Source organism: Arthrobotrys flagrans, assembly GCF_004000055.1.
Source record: "Arthrobotrys flagrans strain CBS H-5679 chromosome Unknown unitig_0, whole genome shotgun sequence".
Taxonomy (NCBI): Eukaryota; Fungi; Ascomycota; class Orbiliomycetes; order Orbiliales; family Orbiliaceae; genus Arthrobotrys; species Arthrobotrys flagrans.
The window spans coordinates 7,242,506-7,260,346 of NW_027137550.1; the positions used below are offsets into that span (position 1 = coordinate 7,242,506).

The following is a 17,841-nucleotide window of genomic DNA, read 5'->3' on the forward strand; positions in this document are numbered from 1 at the left end:
AGAACGATAACTTTTTGTTTTGATCCTGAGGTTCTGGCGGGCGCTCCCCGAGTTCTCGAGTGCACCGAGATGTCACGTCGCTATCGATCTTTCAGAAACACGATCGTCAAGATATAAGAGTATATAAGCAATATACTCATATCATCTGCTATTTGTGGCGTTCTATACTGCTGTCTTACGATAGTGTAATGTTACTATTTCGTGATAGGGATTAAGATTATCACGTCAGGGCTGGGGCCGAGGCTATCTTTCATATCACATCTATACCTTCTCTTTAGATCTACTTCCCGCATTTTACCTTTTCTTTTTTTCTTGGATCTCCTATAAGATCCCTCATAGAGTCTAATCTTCAAGATAGTATATTAATATACCGTCAGGAATAGTCTCACGAGGTCTTTTCTTCACCATACATCTCTAACGGGTAGACGAAAAATGGTACCCTCGAAATTCCTGTCAGTCGCATTATCGTTCGGTTTATTTGGAACACAGGCTTCAGCTGGTGTTTTCAACTATGGTGGAGATCGCGGTTATGCTGCGTACGCTCGCTCTAAGATAGCTCCTGCTCCTGTAGTCAAACAGACGCCGGACGCTCATAACCTTCTTCCAATTCGTGAGGAATATCTGTTCCCACATTTGCAAAAGCGAAGCGACGACCTTTCGAGTTTACATCTTGAAGAGACGGCTACTCTCTATTTCGCGAAGCCTGCTAGTAAGTTTATTCTCCTCTATATGCCCTTATTCATACTGCTAGTTACTAAAAAAACTGGTGAACATTAGCGGGATATGACATCCATCTTGCCACTATCAATGCGAAGCCGCAAGCGGAACACCCTTTAATAGCCTTGGAGAAATTCGATGGCTTTACAAAGAGTATCAGCTGCCGGGGCGAAGACATCATCCTTGAATTCCAAGACAAGGATGCAATGACCTATGCCACCAAACAATGGGACTGGGTCAACCGGAAGGATCAAGACCACTTCTTCCTCGTTTCCCAACACCACCACAACGGCTGCAACCCCGAGGACGAAAGGATGCCCCACAAAGTCGTTTCCATCAAGTCGGATGCACGAAAGTCGACTATAGTGCTTACTACTACACATGCATCGTGGGATGAAGCACTTGGAGACTTTACATTCAATTTCGAAACCATCCAACACCCGATCATCAAGCTCGCCAAAAGACGAGACCCTATCGAAGTTGGATACTATCCTTCTCCGATCACCATTATTATCGCAGACTTTATCTGTGCCAGAGCTAAGGCCGCGGATATCAAAATTCCTGGATGTAAAGAGAATGGCGACTACGGTTTTGTAGATCTAGAAGCCCTGACTGGAGCTGCTAAGGCTGCTCTTGAGGGAGCGTGGAAGCTCATCCCGAATTTCGATGCGATGGCTACAGCTACCGTTGAATGGGGAAATGACGACCTCAACGATAGGGTTGCATTTGTGGAATCAAGCGGCACAATCCCGGATCTTGACGGAGTCCAGTCTAACTACGAAGTCAAAGGAACTTGTGTCGGCTGCTACGTCAAGGGCACCTTTGAGTATACAGCATCCGGCGGACGTGATTCGAAGACCGGAAAGACCGAACTAATAGTTGGATTCCGACCGAAGATCAAGGCAAGGCTTCAACTCGAACTCACCGGGAAAGTCACAGTGGCCAAGGAGCTCAACTATGTTGCAGACTTCATCTCGAAAGGAATGAAGGCATATGTTATCAAGAATATCATTTGTCTAGAGCCCCAATTCTTGAGTGGACCGGGTGTCATCATGAAGGCTGGCGCTTCGGGAAATTTCACCGTTGGATTTAATCTAGACACTGGTTCGCCTCTTCTCATGTTGAAGGCTACTAGTGGCGATAAGGTCCAGGTCCTCCAGAAAGACTGGGGAACAGTCAAAGTCGATCCTATTATCCGTGCTTCTCATGTGAGAACACACTCCGAAGTCAACCCGTACTTCCGTCTAGGGGTCGGTGTCGGCGCAACATTCTTCAAAAACAGCACCATCAGCGGAAAACTCGGTGTATGGGCGGGATTAAACCCTCAGCTGATCTCTACCATGGACTTGGGTTTTGACACAACAGGCCTTTGTGATGGTAAACCGGAAGTCGGTGCGAAATTCGAGAGTAGCTTTAGATTCGATTATAGCTACACCACAGTGGCTAAAATCGAGAGCGAAAGCAAGCTTGCCAACTTTTTGTTCGACTTGGTAAAGCCGCAGAGCTGGGCCGAAACAAGCGCGACTCTCAATCAGAACAAGAAGAATATCCTTTTTGAGAAAAAATTTGCATTTTGTAAAGCTCTCTCGGTTTGAGATCGATGTTGGAGTGAGTTGAGGATACATAAAATATAATATACCCTGGGCACGAGACCAAATATACCCCTGCATGGAACGGAAATTTTGTACATAGTTTTTAATATTAGTTAACATATCTCGTCATTGGAATCGATTCGAATTCTCTATACATAGCTTCATGTGTATAGGCCGTCATTGAATTTCCTTCGTCGCAAATACCTTAGGTCAATATAGTCCGTGATCTTAGGGTCTGTTTCGGTTTCGTGGGTCATATTTGACAGGGTGGTATATACGATATCAAGGGAGTAGGTATTTGAGGCGACGAAGGTAGACGGATGGTATATTCGACAAAGCAATGTTGTAGTTTTTCCGGGGCAATATTGAAATATGTTTCAGAGTTGCTCGGGCAGTTCGATGTCGATCTGAAAGCTCCTGATAACAGCTGAGCTGAGAGCTAATTCAACAAAGCAAAGCCAATTGTACGTTTGAAGTCGTAGAATGCGACTAATTCCCGATCCAAACCGCATGGAATTCTGGTATTAACTTTTAAGGCTACCACGGGGACCTAGATGTATACAGAGATTTTGAGTGCTTTCTCACGAGGCCAACTTATTCTGACCTAGCGCTTCGCAATGCAACCCGGAATAATAGCTTTCCAGCTGCTAACTCCGGTTTTTTGTGAAGGGGCATAACCTCTGATACCCGCATATGCGGTACAACTTGTATGCTGAATTCTGATGAATAATGCATGGTAGATATAAAAACGAGCAATGTATTTTCGATAGGGAACGCATGTGAACTAGGTCGTAGTGCAAGATGCTGTTGGAGTGAGAGGAATAACGGGTTTCCGGTACAACCTTCCAAGATCGATCTCCATCTCACTTTAGGATCGTAGACTTGGTGTCGATTTGTTATCATACGGGATCGTCTTCAGTCTTGTGCTTTAATTTTGCCAGACGAGCGAGTTGGAGGTCATCCTACAACGTTGTACTTTGTAAATGTGTTGCTGTCTGCATCTGACTTGCAGTGGATGGAGGAAAGAGCTCTTTGCATTGTATTATACAATGATACTTTGGCGATACAGACCAAGATTCCAAAAATAAGTAGAGTATGGGTAACGAAGGTATTCCCAAGAGTCCCAAATATAATTCCTATTAGATTTCCCAGCGAGGTCTCTGTATTTTATAGTCACGTGCCAGACGTGTTGAGGGTGGCTGGATACCGACGCCACACCCCGAAACCGCGGTCCAGCCGACAGCTGCTAATTAGCCCACTTTAGCCTCCTCCACGACGATGTATCGCTGACGATACTCTCTTCCTCCGTGGACCCAACGTTAAATGGTACAACCCTTCACGACCATTACCTTCCGGACCCGTACTACAACTACGAGATAGGCTCAAGATGGATGTGATCGAGAAGGAGTTGGACAAGCTCACAAATGGGGGGGCGAACCTGTCCAAGTCCATCAAAGACATCGACAAATGCTTGGAAATATTGATGGCTGCGAAGGCGACCATCGAAAAGGGTATTGCAGACTATTATTTCGTGTTTAAAGAAACCGGGGCATGATTGAGACTGACTTATTATTCAAGATCCCCGTGCGACTGTCCCTACTCTACAAACTCTCGAGTCAGAGCTCAAGACGGGATTCCAGGCTGCAAACGACAACCTGAAGGGTCTCCATGCGGGCATCGGGAAATATGGCAAGGCTCTAGACAAGGTATACACGTTCTTAGATATCTGTATACACATAACGCTAATCCATGGCGTACAGAAATTCAAACACAATAACAATGAGAATACATTTGGTGCTCTCGCCAACCGTCAACCCCTCATAAACCGCGCGATACAGATGCATCTCCTCCGGGAGGGCAATTTCGAGATCGCTGACATGTTTGCCAAAGAAGCGGGTATTGCTGAAAGTGTTCCTTCGGTCCTGGAAGTCGAGTTTCGAGAGCTATTTTCTATTCAAGAATCTCTCCGACGAAAAGAGCTAAAACCTGCAATAGAATGGGCGGCGAAACGTAGGGATCTGCTAGAGGCTAGGGCTAGCAACTTAGAATTTGATTTGCATCGTTTGCAATATCTGGTTTTTTTGTTTAACGGAGGGGCAGATGATCCGGTAAAAGCACTAGAGTATTCCAAGAGTTGTTTTTTACCGTTTCAGAAGAAGTATCTCCCAGGTTTGTGCCGTCTCCTATATGTGCTCCGGGTTGAGAATAGGATTTTGACAAGGTGCTCTATAGAAATTTCACAACTTGCCGGCTGCTTGCTATGGCGCGAGAGACTATCAAGTTCACCTTACGCTGCCCTCATCCAGGATGAATCGTCGTGGCAAAGCATAATCGATTCATTTACTACTGAATTCTGTGCACTACTTCGACTTTCAGCTGAGTCACCACTTTATGTCGCAACGACGGCCGGCGCCATCGCCCTCCCTACATTTAACAAGATGGCGACAATCATGAAAGCGAAAAAGACCGAATGGACAAGTCAAAATGAACTGCCCGTCGAAGTACCATTGCCGGACAAATTCAAATACCATTCGATATTCGTCTGCCCAGTCTCGAAAGAACAAACTACTGACTCGAACCCTCCGATGATGATTCCGTGTGGCCACGTGCTGGCTAAGGACACCGTGCAAAAGCTTGCTAGAGGCACTGGTAGCCGGTATAAATGTCCTTATTGCCCTGCTGACAGCTTACCGAAAGAAGCTCGAGAGATCTATCTGTAGTTGCAGGCGAAAGTGTTGGGTTTATGGTTTTCGGCGTAGGCTTTTGGTAAGATGGGCATAATATGTAACTGCGTGTGTCGAGGCGTTATCGGTTTTTACTCTTTTTAATAACTCTACTCTAGTTGGTCTTTGGGGCAAAGCGGAATTATTTTCTTTCGGATTCGAATCCTTCAATTTGAATTTGGGCGACGTTGATAAGTTTCGATAGTGTACACTAGCTAGCCGTCGTTATAGATAACCAAATTCTATTAGACAAACGCTAAGATTTCCAATAAAAAGGACTTTTAAAGAAAGAATTCCCGGAACACCAGAACCCATGCAGTATATAGTACACGTTTGCAAGAAGGCAATTGATGGGCTTTTACTTCTTCCGGGCGTTATTGAACCACCTCTTCCCTTCCTTTGTGAGACCCATTCTCGGTGCACTCTTGCCCATAAATTCTCTTTGTGCATCCAGCTCCCTTTCTAGGCCTCGAAGTTCTGCCTCACGCTTCATTCTCGCCTCGAGTTCTTTGTATTTTGCCATTCGTGCCTTTGCAGCCTTCTGTTCGGCTTTGGTCGGTTTGCTCTCCTCATCCTCGTCGTCCTCATCCTCCCAATCCATATCGTCTTCATCCACTACTTTCTTCTTTTCCTTGACCGGTTTGATCACGTTGCCCTCCTCGTCGAATACTTTCTTCTTTCCTCCCCCGACTCCACTATCCACCCCGTCAACACCCACAAACACCAGCTCCTCCTCTAATCTCTCCCGTTTCCTCCTCTCCACATCTCCCATAACCCTTAAATACGCCTTGTCCTGCATCTTCAACCCTCTAACCGTATCCATACTCAAAACCCTACTATCATTCCCACCCGCGCCCCGTTCCTTCACCAAAACGCCACCATCCCTCGTTCTGGCGTTAACCATTCCAAAGTAAAATTCATCTGGATTTCTTTCCGAAGCTTTCGACTTTAGGATCTTTAAGCGCGCCTTTTTGGAGTTGTAATCTTGTGCGCGGAGGGCGTAGTCTTTGTGTTTTTCGAGGTGGCCGTATTTCAGACGGGATGAGATTTGGGAACGTTCTTTGTGGTTGCGACGTTGGATCGCATTGCGCATCGAAGCTGGGTTTTGAGAAGGTTAGGGATTTCGTTAAGGATGGGATTTGGGGGATGGGGGCTTATGCTTACACATGGTGGGTGGTGGTACTGTTCGAGGACAGTGACCTTGATGATGGTGGTTTGTGTGTGAGCGTCGGCTGGTTTGTGTCGCTGAAGGGAAACTGGAACCAAAATTTCGAGAACTTGGCGATTGTTCACGTGAGTAAGAACAGAGGCTAATCACCACATTAACAACACAAAGATGTGCGATCATTGCGAACCGTCTAGTGCGCATGTACACACCGAATTAATTACATTTCCATATTCGAATTTCAGTTCGCAGATTTGACTGATGATGTCGCCGGAACAGAAACCTTGGGCTGTCGGTCTAAAAATATCAAAGCTATGGATCGAGGCTGGCTACTAAGAAAGAAAAGGATAAACGGATGAACGGTAGTCGATGCATCGGTGCTCCGAGTAATGATGTAGGAATGATAAGCTAAGTTAAAACATGATGAAAGAAAAACAGTACAGTAAACGGATCCTGTGTAGTTGAGATCGCGTGTCACAGGGACTACAGGAATTTGATGCAAGATCAAGTTCGCCTTTCAAGCCGTTTCATCTTCGAGGACCTTCATCATTTTTCGAAGTATCCCCAGGTGACTTTATCCACATCGAGTTCCTCGTGTCCTTTGAGGCGCTTCTGGGTACACTCTAAAACAAGCCGGGGAGTAACATTCCCTATTAAGTCCTTGATCCTGTCCTCGCCATCTTTCAAAAAAATTTTCAACTTCTCGACTCGTAGGAAGCGTTTGTAAGCATTGCCGCACACAGTTTTGAACTCCAAGTTCTTGATGTTGATCGTCAAGATTTCCTAGAGTATGTGTGAGCCGCTGGCTTGTCTAGGCGATAGAATTGCTGGATGCTTCGTTCATTCTCTCCTCGGCAATATCCTAAGAAAGGCCATTCTTTGAAGTTTCATGGAGGCCTCTGTTCCTTCTTGGGACGGACTGCCGTAGAGCATTTGAATACTCCTGCACCATGTCATCGTCAGTCAACACCAGCTCGAATCTCTGTAATCCAGCAAATTTAACGTCCTGTGCAGATTCCACCGAATGCTGAAAATCCGTCTCGCACCGTTGGGTCGAATACGGGCTTGGATCCACACGGGGCTTGTTATGACATCAAAGCGGACCCACATACTCCACGACCATATTAGTGACGTTAACAAAATGGCATTGACAAAACTTTTTGAACCATTTATCGGAGAATAACCCCTCGTAGATAATGATTCTTGTGCTATCGGGTGGAGCGATGAAATATGAAGGGTGGAAATTTTTGCCTTCTATGCTGAGTGTGTGCAGCTTCGATAGACCGGCGAACGCGTGTTGGAGATTCCTGAGACTTTCTGGGGCTCTGGGTCCTCATAACATCGTTTTGCGTATTAGTAATCATAGGAAGTAGGGATCCATAGTTGCTCGATGTTAGGCGCCTCGCGTAAGAATGATACAAGGGTCTCCGATAAATCGGTGTTTGCGTAGCTCCAATCATGCTTATATTCATCGTCGCTGTCCAAATGCGAACAATAACTGAGGCTCCTATCGATTTAGTCGTTTACTCGCCAATCTATTTCCACGTGCAGTTTCGTGATTCGGGAGGTATCTAACAATCTCCACGCATCGAGGGTACTTGGATTTAGTGGTACCCTGATGGTTAGGGAGAAGTTATCTTGCTTTCGTTCCGAATGAATCCACTTTCTAGGAACCCATTCCTTTGAACTGGAGAGTGTGAATGAAGAGTGAATTTTTCAACCCAGTCCTCTCGATTCCATACTTGCGTATGGTTCTCAACATCCTATAGCAAAACTTTCCCGGTATCCCCTGTCCCTTCGGTACGGTAAAGGCGTAGATTCGACCAAAGGCTCTGGTTGCACGGATGAAGCTTTGATATTGCTGATTGTGGGGATTGTTTTGGTTGATTGTAGCTGTGTAATGATTTGGAAGGCTGTTGTAGCATTGAACATAAGGTATGACTGGCCAATATATTTTGCAATGAAGGCCGCATCTGAAGCAAAATAAAAACATCCAAACGTTCAAACCTATCCGCTTCCCAGACTACTATCCGCTTGGACAGATTTATCCCTTTTCGGGTGGAATTAAACAAGAAAGGGCACAAGTTAGTCTGGTAAGCCCGAAGTACCCGATTCTGTCCAACCTTAACGTATAATGCGTGGAGTCATGAAAGAACTCTGCGTTTTAACATTTTATACTGTCCAAATTAGTCCCGAGACTGACCTTGTATTGCGAAACCATTCGATCTACACTATATACTACTAGCTTTATCTTGTAGACCAAATTTGCAAATGTTAATTGCGAAGTGTCGCCCCGTGAGGATCGAGGATACGTATATATGGGCCATATTATACTTATATACATGGGTGCGCGTGGGAATACAATTTACGGGCTGGATTGCATTCCGAGCTCCCAGTAGATGCGACATTCAGCATGCTATACGATTTCCCTTTAGACTGAATACCGGGTGTCACAGATGGAAGCTATGATAAGGCACTACTCCCTAAGTACTTCTTTATGCATGTTTGTTCTGGCCACCAGCTAGCCGCTACCGACCATCTCTTGTCCCGATCCATTCGAAAGTCAAATTCGACATGAAGCGCTGCAGCTAAAGGATGATCTCAGCCAAAGGCTTCCCAATTTTGTGATCCTTCGAAGAATCGGTGAAATCCTAATAATTCGGGACGACCCCCCTCTTCTCCACAAAATATATCTTTCCTACCATCTTAGTACTTAGAGAAACGATTTATCGTCCTTTCGCGAGTGATGGCTGGCAAGATACCCCCAGAGCCCAAATACAAACCGGCACCAGAGCTCGTAATCATGACTTCTCGAGCCCAACAGCTCCATAAACCCCTCAAGCTCACAACCCTCATTAGTATTAATGAACCTCAAGTTTACAACGCGCTTGGTATCCAAACCCTCTGCATTCCTAGAGGGTTCCCAACGAGCATTATATTGAAAAAACTAACACTCGAGTTCCACGGCTACGCGAACAATTCCAGCATCCACTACTCCATCGACGTCATTAGCTCACTTCCTCGTGGCGTTGTTGATGGGCTTACATCGACTGCACAATCACTCGAGCGGCTGAATCAGCTCTACGACCCAGGCGATACAAACCTTATTGGAGGGAACAGTTGGTATGCAAATGATAACAACGCCCTTCAATTTGTTGCACTCACAGCCCCAGTGCAGCGCGGGGTCAAGTTGTTAGCTCGGATGAATGGGAGGTTTGTAGATGGTAACGAATACCGTTCTGAAACCATTGATTTCGAGGAGTTGCAGAAGAATGCTGGAAATGGGTCGCAAGGACAATCTGCACCAACCGGGTCTGGAGCTGGAGCTGCTGTTAATCCGGCCCCGCCCCAGATCGTGACGGTGGATGACGAATTCGTTGTTGTTGTGAGGGTTTTGAGATTGTGCGCCTTGGGTCTTGGGCGTGTTACAGGTGTTATTGGGCTGGAGGTTTCATAGCTTGGCCCCGCGTCCTGTTTAATAACCACTGCTTTCCGGGCCGAGTTTAGGCTGGTTACATACTGAGACCAAAGAATGGCCTTTATTCTGTAGTTTCCCTAGCTATCCCACTGGTGATATAACGGATTCGCAATCATATGCATAAATTTAAATTCAGGAAGTACGTACCATGTGGCTGAAGGCTATCGATATGTCCAGGATGCAATGACTCCGGACGGTTTCTCAATTGATCGATATGAGCTCTTAAGTTGCAAGTTTCTAGTCGGCTCTCAAGCACAACGGGCTGGTTGCACACACTCGCTAGACCACGGCCCATCTTCCCCGAACACCAAAAATCAGGCATCGGAAATTGGAACCTTGGATTTTAAAAAAGAACAAATATATACATATATATAAAGTTCAAATGGGGATCATATCAGGGAGAACATACAGGATAGTTAACGTCAAGGCAGGAAAGGTCATCGACCTCTCAGGTACGGAGGGACATTCAATTACAGGATGGCAATGGAAGGGCGGAAACAACCAAAAGGTGGGATCGGTACCGAACGTTCCCAAATCCATATGTAAACAATCACCCTCAATAAATAGTGTCGCGATACTAATGCAACCCGTTTTGCTAGTGGATTTTGGAACAACAAGACGGTCTATGGATTTTCCGAAATAAAGAGAAAAGAAGTTTTTTGGGAATTGCGGGGATCCGAGTCGAATTTGGGACGCGTCTCGCCGCCTCCGATTTTCCGGTACAGTGGGATATAAAACCTGAGGAAGATGATCTATCTGTATACCGGTATGTGTATATACCTGGGCTTAATGGCTAAATCCTCGGGTTCGAAATCTTAATGACAGTCAAAGTATACTTGTCCCGCGGCAACCTTGTCCTCTGAATGCCGAATTGGCGGGTAATGGGAATGGGAATAACGGTACCCCCATACAACTTTGGGGCCAGTGGCCAGCAAATCATCAACATTGGCGGTTTGAAGAAGGTGAGTTTTGTCGGAGTTTTTGGAGATTTGATAATCTGCGAATGTGAGCTGTACTGACACGATTAGTGAATTGAGAATTAGTGTAAACACAGACAATAGTTAAAGCCGTAAGATGAAAACGGTTAACTTCCAGGTAACCCGAGTTAATTTGGGTCATAATGGAGAAATCGGTTGAAAAATATATTAGGTTATATTGAAGCGGGACTTGTATCAGAATACGCAGTAGAATGACCAATCAATTATTTTATCTTGTCCAGTTTCTAAGATCCACAATTTGGTTTACGACACAATATTCGAAGGAAACAATTTAGAAATACACCCAGAAGCTCTGAGTTTATATATACATACAGTCATGATCATCTTAGATCTCGACCAACTCTCAGATGCTAAGAACAGGAGGCGTAGCATAAGAAATACAATCGGTATTGTTTCGAAGGACATCAAAAGTCTCCGCATGGCTTCTTCAGACTAAACTTCCAGCACAATACCCTTTCTTTTCGAAATATCTAGGTCTTACCAACCAAAAGGATCATTGCTGGGGCGCCGAGGACTCCAGACGCGAATAGAACGGTTGCAAACAGTGTAAAACGCATTGTAAAAGCGCTCGGATATGCAAGGTCCGAATTTTGAACTGGGAAAAGAGGAGGTTAATCTCCTAGTCAGTCCCCGGTACCTGGAGACGTAGGTTTCGGTATTCTGGCAACTCGAAGAGAATGTGTAATATACCAACATACAGCTTTTGACAGCGAATAGGAATATGAAAGAATGGACGAGTATCGATTCTTGGCCAAGAATATCTATCGATGCTCTATGTAAATGAAGACACCTGCCTTGAGAGAGGGAAATCATATCTCAAGAAGGGAGATACAGCCTTCTTAGAGACATATCTTTTCTCATAAACGGACTTCAACTCCGTCTATAGATATCCCTATAGAGGGATAAATTGATATCCAATTTAAAGGAGCCAGCTGAGTAAAATAATTGCAGATTTCCCCTCATAGAAATGTCTAGTCTCGGCATAGAAATACCGTTCTTGCTTAAGCGATTAGTGGATACCTCTGATATTCACTCAGATGAAAATATATTTACACTTAAGTTTTCTTTTCCCCGTTATGTGGCCTGGAAGCATCTATTTTGTGGTTTCATAATGAAATTTAGATTTTAAAGAGGCTTTGATATGTAACAGCAGTTGCAGTCCATGGTGTTGACCCGTTATATTTCCTTTTCAGGTTCGGAGGGAACCAATGAACAGTTCTAAATATTACCGTCCATATGAATGCAATATAAGAGAATAGACGAAGGCTACCGGCTGCCCTGGACGGCCCCGGCCTCAATTGCAGTGCAATAAAAGAACGTTTTATAGCCTATAATATAATATCCGATATCTTGGGGGATAAGAAGTAAAAGCAACGATTTTGTGGTTCCAGGAGTACGGTTGGACTTGACTGTACCGATATCGATACACATCTACAGGGAAAGAAAACCAGAATTCGAAGTGCTATTTGGTGCATGAATTGCCGTTTGCCGTAAGTCGTGAGCTGTGCAGAGCTTTCAGGCCCCGACAGGGTCTCGTAAGGCCTGACCCTACTCCCCGTTAACAAGAAAATTAAACAATAGCGTAAGAACAGTACTATGAAACTTCTCGTTATTGTCAGATATTTATTGGCCAGCAAATACCCAATTTTTACCTTTGTACGTAACAAAACCTCAACGGTATGCAGAGCCTCTTTTCAGCGAGGAAGTATATATACGTATATCGATCGCGAACTTGCCCCCAAATACTTGCTTACTTAAGTACATACCTCGTGCATACCCTTATTACAGCACATCATTCTTAGGTGGCTAAAGGGTTAGCAGTCACACCATAGTGGCGGCCAGAAGGTGGCAGCCAGCAAGACGGAATCGGACTAACAGTCCTCTCGATATCAGGATATTTCGACGCCATTGTGCTAAGGATCCCAAAGACAGGAGCCACTCTTCAAATCTATGAACGAAGCTATTTCGAATGTTTGCGCTCCGTGGTTTAGAATCAAAGGTTCACCAGACCCCCAAAATTGCAAACGCTAATTGCAAATGTGAGATATCGAGGTATCTACGTTCCTAATTCGAACTTAATATCGAAGTTACCTAAGCAGACGAGTAGGAAAAAAATTCTTTTTGCTTTAAAAGATAGGGAAATAATTTTAAGTTATACATTAACTCAAAGCCAGTAAATAGGTTCCGCTATGAAAACCGTCGGAGTTCGAGATCGATAAGCCATTGCCTTAGCTAGCCTACATTTGCATCCAGGATGCGTGTTGCGGCTACAATTCCAACAAGAAAACACCGAAGCACGTGCAGAAAAGCTAATGATATAGCTCTAAATGGCGAATGTCCGCCTCAAATTGATATGCTTAAATTCGTAGCCAAAGACGGGGTTCACTGAACTAGCGTCGAGTCCAGTGGAAAAGATGAAATGCAGGTGCATGCGGGACGTCACCCATGGCCAGGTTGGGGTTTTTGTTTTAGGATCCTGTCAAGAGTACTTAACGAGCCATTGCCAATTCTAACCGAACTTTCAACCATAAAGTCTTCTGGGACTGCAAAACCTCAGTATCAACTACACTTCGATACCTTACATATTCTTCACTACAAACCTCTCCAACTCCAAGGGCTTTAGGAGCCACAGGTCATCTCTCGGTCATACAAAATTTCCCAGGATGACGACCGAAAACGAAGATCAGCGACCAGAGGAGTCGGAACAAACACATCCTCGTGCTGTGCTCACAAACCCGGAAGCTCTGACCAATCCGTCTGCCGAAGATGAAGCGAACGCCATGCGACCACCATCCTTGGGTTGTGATGAAGGTAAATATACTTCTTGAATGAAAGAATAAATTATCAGTTTCGTGATTTCTAACATAAGTTTATCTTTCTCTAGATCTCCTCGAAGACTTCCCTCCAGACTCTGAAGTTCGCCACCCTTTGCCTTTCTACTTTACAAAGATGGTGTATATTAACCGACATTATATAACCACTAGGACGTCGACTTAGTCCACTGTCGTATCACCTCAATCCCCGCTCTCGGCCTCGAAAAGCTAACCGCCGTCCTCCGTCTCTGTCTCCGGCAAAACGAAATACCCCGTATCGAAGGTTTAGAATGTATCGCCGGTACATTACAAGACCTTGACCTTTACGATAATGCAATAGGGCATATGACGCGTGACTTGGAGGTTTTGGTCAACCTTGAGAGTCTGGATTTGAGCTACAATGATCTAAAGCATATTAAAAACTTGGAGAAGTTGGTTAAGTTGAAGAACTTGTATTTGGCGTCGAATAGGATTGGAACGATCGAAGGGTTGGGAAATTTGGTAGTGTTGAAGAATTTGGAGTTGGGGGCTAATAAAATCAGGGTATGGGAGAATCTGGAGATTGAAAGTCTGTTTAATGGAAGGAGGCTAATGAAGCGTAGGATATCCAAGGCTTGGACAACTTGACGAAACTGGAGGAGCTATGGCTAGGGAAGAATAAGATTACTGAGATCAAGGTTAGTATCCTCGTCTATAAATTTCCGCTGATGTTATACTTATGCTGACTTGGGTGTAGAACATCTCAATGCTCTCCAACCTAAAAATATTATCCCTGCCCTCGAACCGACTGACAAAACTAAGCGGGCTAGACGGTCTCACCAACTTGGAAGAGCTTTATGTCTCTCACAATGCCATCGAAGACCTATCCGGTCTTGAGAACACACCCAATATCAAGAATCTTGATGTCACACACAACAGACTCACTTCAATAAAGGGAATCGAGCATTTGTCACATATTGTGGATTTCTGGGCTTCGGAGAACCAGTTAAGTTCCTTCAAGGAGGTAGAAGATGTTCTAAAGGACAAGGCGGAACTGGAGACCGTCTACTTCGAAGCGAATCCCTTACAGCTCTTGAGCCCGGCGACGTATAGGAATAAAGTCCGCTTGGCTATTCCGCACATCAAGCAGATTGATGCTAGTAAGTTTTTCTCCGGTTTCTTACGATAGATTCGGTCGGTAACTGACTTGGGTACAGCGTTTGTTACGGCACATTGATTGATCGATTCTTTTGTTGAATTTAACTGAAAAGCGCAATATCATTTCTAGCAACTGACGATAGATGGACCGGTGATATTATAGTTAACAGATAGAAGAGGCCGAGGAAGCATTCTCTAGAAGTGCCAATACACGGTGACATAGCTTGCGGCGCCTTGGTGTTTCTGGGATTGCTTTTTTATTGGACGATGTCATTGCATGGATATAAAATTAGCTAAAAAATAGTAATGAATATACAAAATATTTTGATCTGATGATCGAATTCTTAGTATTAATTACTAAGAGAGTATTGTTTGTTGGAGCATCGTGAGGAACTTGGCCATTCTGAGGCTGGCGGCCATGGGTGTTCAGCATTCAAACTGGAGCCAATGATATCACAACGCACAAGCCAAGCTCATTCAGAGAAACCAGCCTTCAGCGCTTAAACAATCCACAACCGCGACAACCATGTCTTTATAGCCTTCGGATATACAGGCCACCACCATGGAATCAATAATGTAAGCTACAGCTTCTAAACCAAACCATCGCCACTTACTAACCTCTCTGCCAGACGTGCCTGGCGTACCGCTCACGCCGACGAAAACGGCAAGCTCCTAGCCTCCACGATCTCCCTCACAAATACCGACCTCGAAGAATTCGCCTACAGCACCAACCCAGCTCGCGTCGCCGAGGACATCTTCCGTTCGCTCGAATACGAAAATAACTCTTCTAGACCAAAGATCACAAATAAGACGGGCTTGGAAGCATGGGCTGAGGTTTATGTTGCTTACTGGAAGGTCGCACAGGCGCTGGAGAGGCATGATGAGGTCGAATGGGGTCAGGTGTTTGTGGCGATGAAGGATATGACGCAGTATGTGTAGTCTTTTCGATTACATGGGATTTTGGAGATGGGGTATAGGGCTGAAGGACTGACGGTGTGGAGTGGATAGAGCAGTTATTCGAGGGTTTCAGAACGGATTATGGGAGGTCTGGCAACTTGAAGTGCTATATACTGCTTGCAAGTATTTAAGATATGTTGCGATACGGGCGGATGAAGCGAAAAGATCGAACGGCGAGGATACGTGGAAATCGTTGGAAGATGCTGCCAGGATTATTAATCGGGCTTTCAACGTGTGCTTGAACGACCGGTATGTTCGAGGTATCATTGTGCGATTTATATGGGAACTTTGACTGACGATTTTGCTATAGAGCTGAACTCGCACAGAGCAGGAAATGGGGGACGTATTACATCATCAACATACTCTTCAAGACGTACTTCAAACTCAACGCCATTACGTTGTCGAAGAATATCTTGAAAGCACTTGTTGCGAATACGACTGAGATGCCGGACTTGCTGGATTTCAGGACATCAGATGTAGTTACTTTCAAGTACTACTGTGGTGTTATTGCCTTTTTAGATGAAAACTACGTTAAAGCCGAAGAACATCTTGAAATGGCATATCAACTCTGCCATAAAGCTGCACAGAAGAATAAGGAGTATGGTGCACAATCCGTCATTACTAACTATCGCGATGAGAGAGATGCTAATATTTTATAGACTTATCCTGACCTATCTAATCCCCACCAAACTTCTTACTCAACGTCAACTCCCCTCCGCCACACTGCTAAAACCCTACCCACTCCTCGAATCCCTCTTCCTCCCGCTCGCCAAATGCATCAAATCCGGCGACCTACGCGGGTACGACGAAAACCTCGCACGAGGCGAAGACTGGTTTGTCAAGAAACGAATCTTCCTAACCCTCGAACGTGGCAGAGACATCACCTTGAGAAATCTGTTTCGAAAGGTGTATTTGGCAGCTGGGGACTCGAAGACGAGGATTCCGGTTGATCATTTTAAGGCGGCGGTTAGTTGGAAGAGTGGGGTCGAGTTGGAGGCGGAAGAGGTTGAATGTTATTTGGCGAATATGATTTATAAGGGGTATATCAAGGGGTATATCTCGAGGGAGAAGGGGATGGTGGTACTTAGTGGGTCGAATGCATTTCCTGGGACCGGCGTTTAGGTTGTTCCTCATTTTTTTTTTTAACACTGGCTCGAAGAGTTGGGTTATTCAAAGGATTAATCCCGTTCATGCTGAAGTGAAGCTTATAAGAAGCTTCTTTGTATTATATATACTTATGTTGACATGAAATGATTGTCTCGTACCCATACATAAATGAAATGACCTGTATCGAGGTTTCCGAAGTCTGCATAGAAGCCCAAAGGCAATGGTGTAATTGTGGCTAGTGCACCGCCGAAGCGTTGGCCGCAAACCGAATTCAACCTCAATATCGGACCACCTGCCACCAGCCACTACACTACACCTCGTCCCGCGATTCACGATGAACTAGCGAAAACCAGGCTCTTTCCCGTCATGAATCACGATAGATAGGATTCATCCCCCCAAACAATATAGTACAAATGCCACGACCTGTTCAAAACCCATCGGGTTCACTCCCAGATCCCGAACAACCACGATATCACCTCCCATCCGCGAATCCGTTACCACTCTCATCGGCACAGGAAAGTCAAGTGCGGGAGCAGTATTATGCAAACGTTAGGGCTATATGCGCGGAGGAGATTCGGCGTATGTCGTTTTCCCGTTTGGAGGGGGTGTCAATTGAGGAATTTGGAACCTATTACTGATGATTTGGTGTGATTACAGGCTACGCAGAATGCGCCCGCGGACGAACGTTTAGCATGGTATGGAAGTGCAGGGAACAGCAAAAGATTATGAACGGATGTATGGTGTTAAATGCTACACAGGAAGAGCAGGATCGTGCGAGGGAAGAGTGGTTTAGGAAGAAGATTGAGAAGGCGGAGAAGATTAAGAGGCGGAAAGAACGGGAGGAAGCTGCTGCCACTGCACAGGCTGAGAAGGGGAAGGCATGAATGATACCCTTGACTATCCAGCCGTCACGAATCAAGGCAATTGGGGCCTTAGCTTCGAAAATTCGGGGCGAGACAGAGGCTGTCTTATTGGACTGGTATAGAGATGCCGGGCAGCCGTCCTTGCTATTGCAGTTGAGATACTTCAGACCACTTGTAAGAGAGTATTCTGCGTACATAATTAGTAGAATTGTATATACTGCCATTGTATATTGTATAGACCATACAATACACCATATCTCCATGATATCAGACCCTGAGGTATCCGATATA

General features: G+C 45.0%; 8 protein-coding genes across 8 annotated transcripts; 7 read left to right on the plus strand and 1 right to left on the minus strand.

Moving 5' to 3' along the window:
* Window positions 1-432: 432 nt before the first annotated feature.
* On the plus strand, window positions 433-2,312 carry DFL_005130 (uncharacterized protein; the record flags this gene model as incomplete). Its single annotated transcript, XM_067634344.1, has 2 exons — window positions 433-709; window positions 778-2,312. The coding sequence occupies 2 exons, from the start codon at window positions 433-435 to the stop codon at window positions 2,310-2,312; spliced, it is 1,812 nt and encodes a 603-aa protein (XP_067492421.1).
* Window positions 2,313-3,696: 1,384 nt separating this feature from the next.
* Window positions 3,697-5,029, plus strand: DFL_005131 (uncharacterized protein; the record flags this gene model as incomplete). Its single annotated transcript, XM_067634345.1, has 4 exons — window positions 3,697-3,820; window positions 3,888-4,015; window positions 4,070-4,478; window positions 4,542-5,029. 4 exons carry the CDS (start codon window positions 3,697-3,699, stop codon window positions 5,027-5,029), a joined length of 1,149 nt encoding a protein of 382 aa, XP_067492422.1.
* A 361-nt stretch (window positions 5,030-5,390) lies between these two features.
* On the minus strand, window positions 5,391-6,200 carry DFL_005132 (uncharacterized protein; the record flags this gene model as incomplete). The annotated part of the gene is made up of 2 exons (XM_067634346.1): window positions 5,391-6,130; window positions 6,197-6,200. The coding sequence occupies 2 exons, from the start codon at window positions 6,198-6,200 to the stop codon at window positions 5,391-5,393; spliced, it is 744 nt and encodes a 247-aa protein (XP_067492423.1).
* Window positions 6,201-8,943: 2,743 nt separating this feature from the next.
* Window positions 8,944-9,654, plus strand: DFL_005133 (uncharacterized protein; the record flags this gene model as incomplete). Its single annotated transcript, XM_067634347.1, has 1 exon — window positions 8,944-9,654. One exon carries the CDS (start codon window positions 8,944-8,946, stop codon window positions 9,652-9,654), a length of 711 nt encoding a protein of 236 aa, XP_067492424.1.
* Window positions 9,655-10,057: 403 nt separating this feature from the next.
* DFL_005134 (uncharacterized protein) lies at window positions 10,058-10,711 on the plus strand (the record flags this gene model as incomplete). The annotated part of the gene is made up of 4 exons (XM_067634348.1): window positions 10,058-10,183; window positions 10,275-10,441; window positions 10,507-10,637; window positions 10,704-10,711. 4 exons carry the CDS (start codon window positions 10,058-10,060, stop codon window positions 10,709-10,711), a joined length of 432 nt encoding a protein of 143 aa, XP_067492425.1.
* Window positions 10,712-13,336: 2,625 nt separating this feature from the next.
* Window positions 13,337-14,702, plus strand: DFL_005135 (uncharacterized protein; the record flags this gene model as incomplete). The annotated part of the gene is made up of 6 exons (XM_067634349.1): window positions 13,337-13,484; window positions 13,558-13,589; window positions 13,658-14,029; window positions 14,089-14,163; window positions 14,223-14,625; window positions 14,683-14,702. The coding sequence occupies 6 exons, from the start codon at window positions 13,337-13,339 to the stop codon at window positions 14,700-14,702; spliced, it is 1,050 nt and encodes a 349-aa protein (XP_067492426.1).
* Window positions 14,703-15,185: 483 nt separating this feature from the next.
* On the plus strand, window positions 15,186-16,702 carry DFL_005136 (uncharacterized protein; the record flags this gene model as incomplete). The annotated part of the gene is made up of 5 exons (XM_067634350.1): window positions 15,186-15,199; window positions 15,253-15,552; window positions 15,632-15,829; window positions 15,891-16,178; window positions 16,240-16,702. The coding sequence occupies 5 exons, from the start codon at window positions 15,186-15,188 to the stop codon at window positions 16,700-16,702; spliced, it is 1,263 nt and encodes a 420-aa protein (XP_067492427.1).
* Window positions 16,703-17,100: 398 nt separating this feature from the next.
* Window positions 17,101-17,571, plus strand: DFL_005137 (uncharacterized protein; the record flags this gene model as incomplete). The annotated part of the gene is made up of 2 exons (XM_067634351.1): window positions 17,101-17,266; window positions 17,345-17,571. The coding sequence occupies 2 exons, from the start codon at window positions 17,101-17,103 to the stop codon at window positions 17,569-17,571; spliced, it is 393 nt and encodes a 130-aa protein (XP_067492428.1).
* Between the last annotated feature and the right edge of the window lie 270 nt (window positions 17,572-17,841).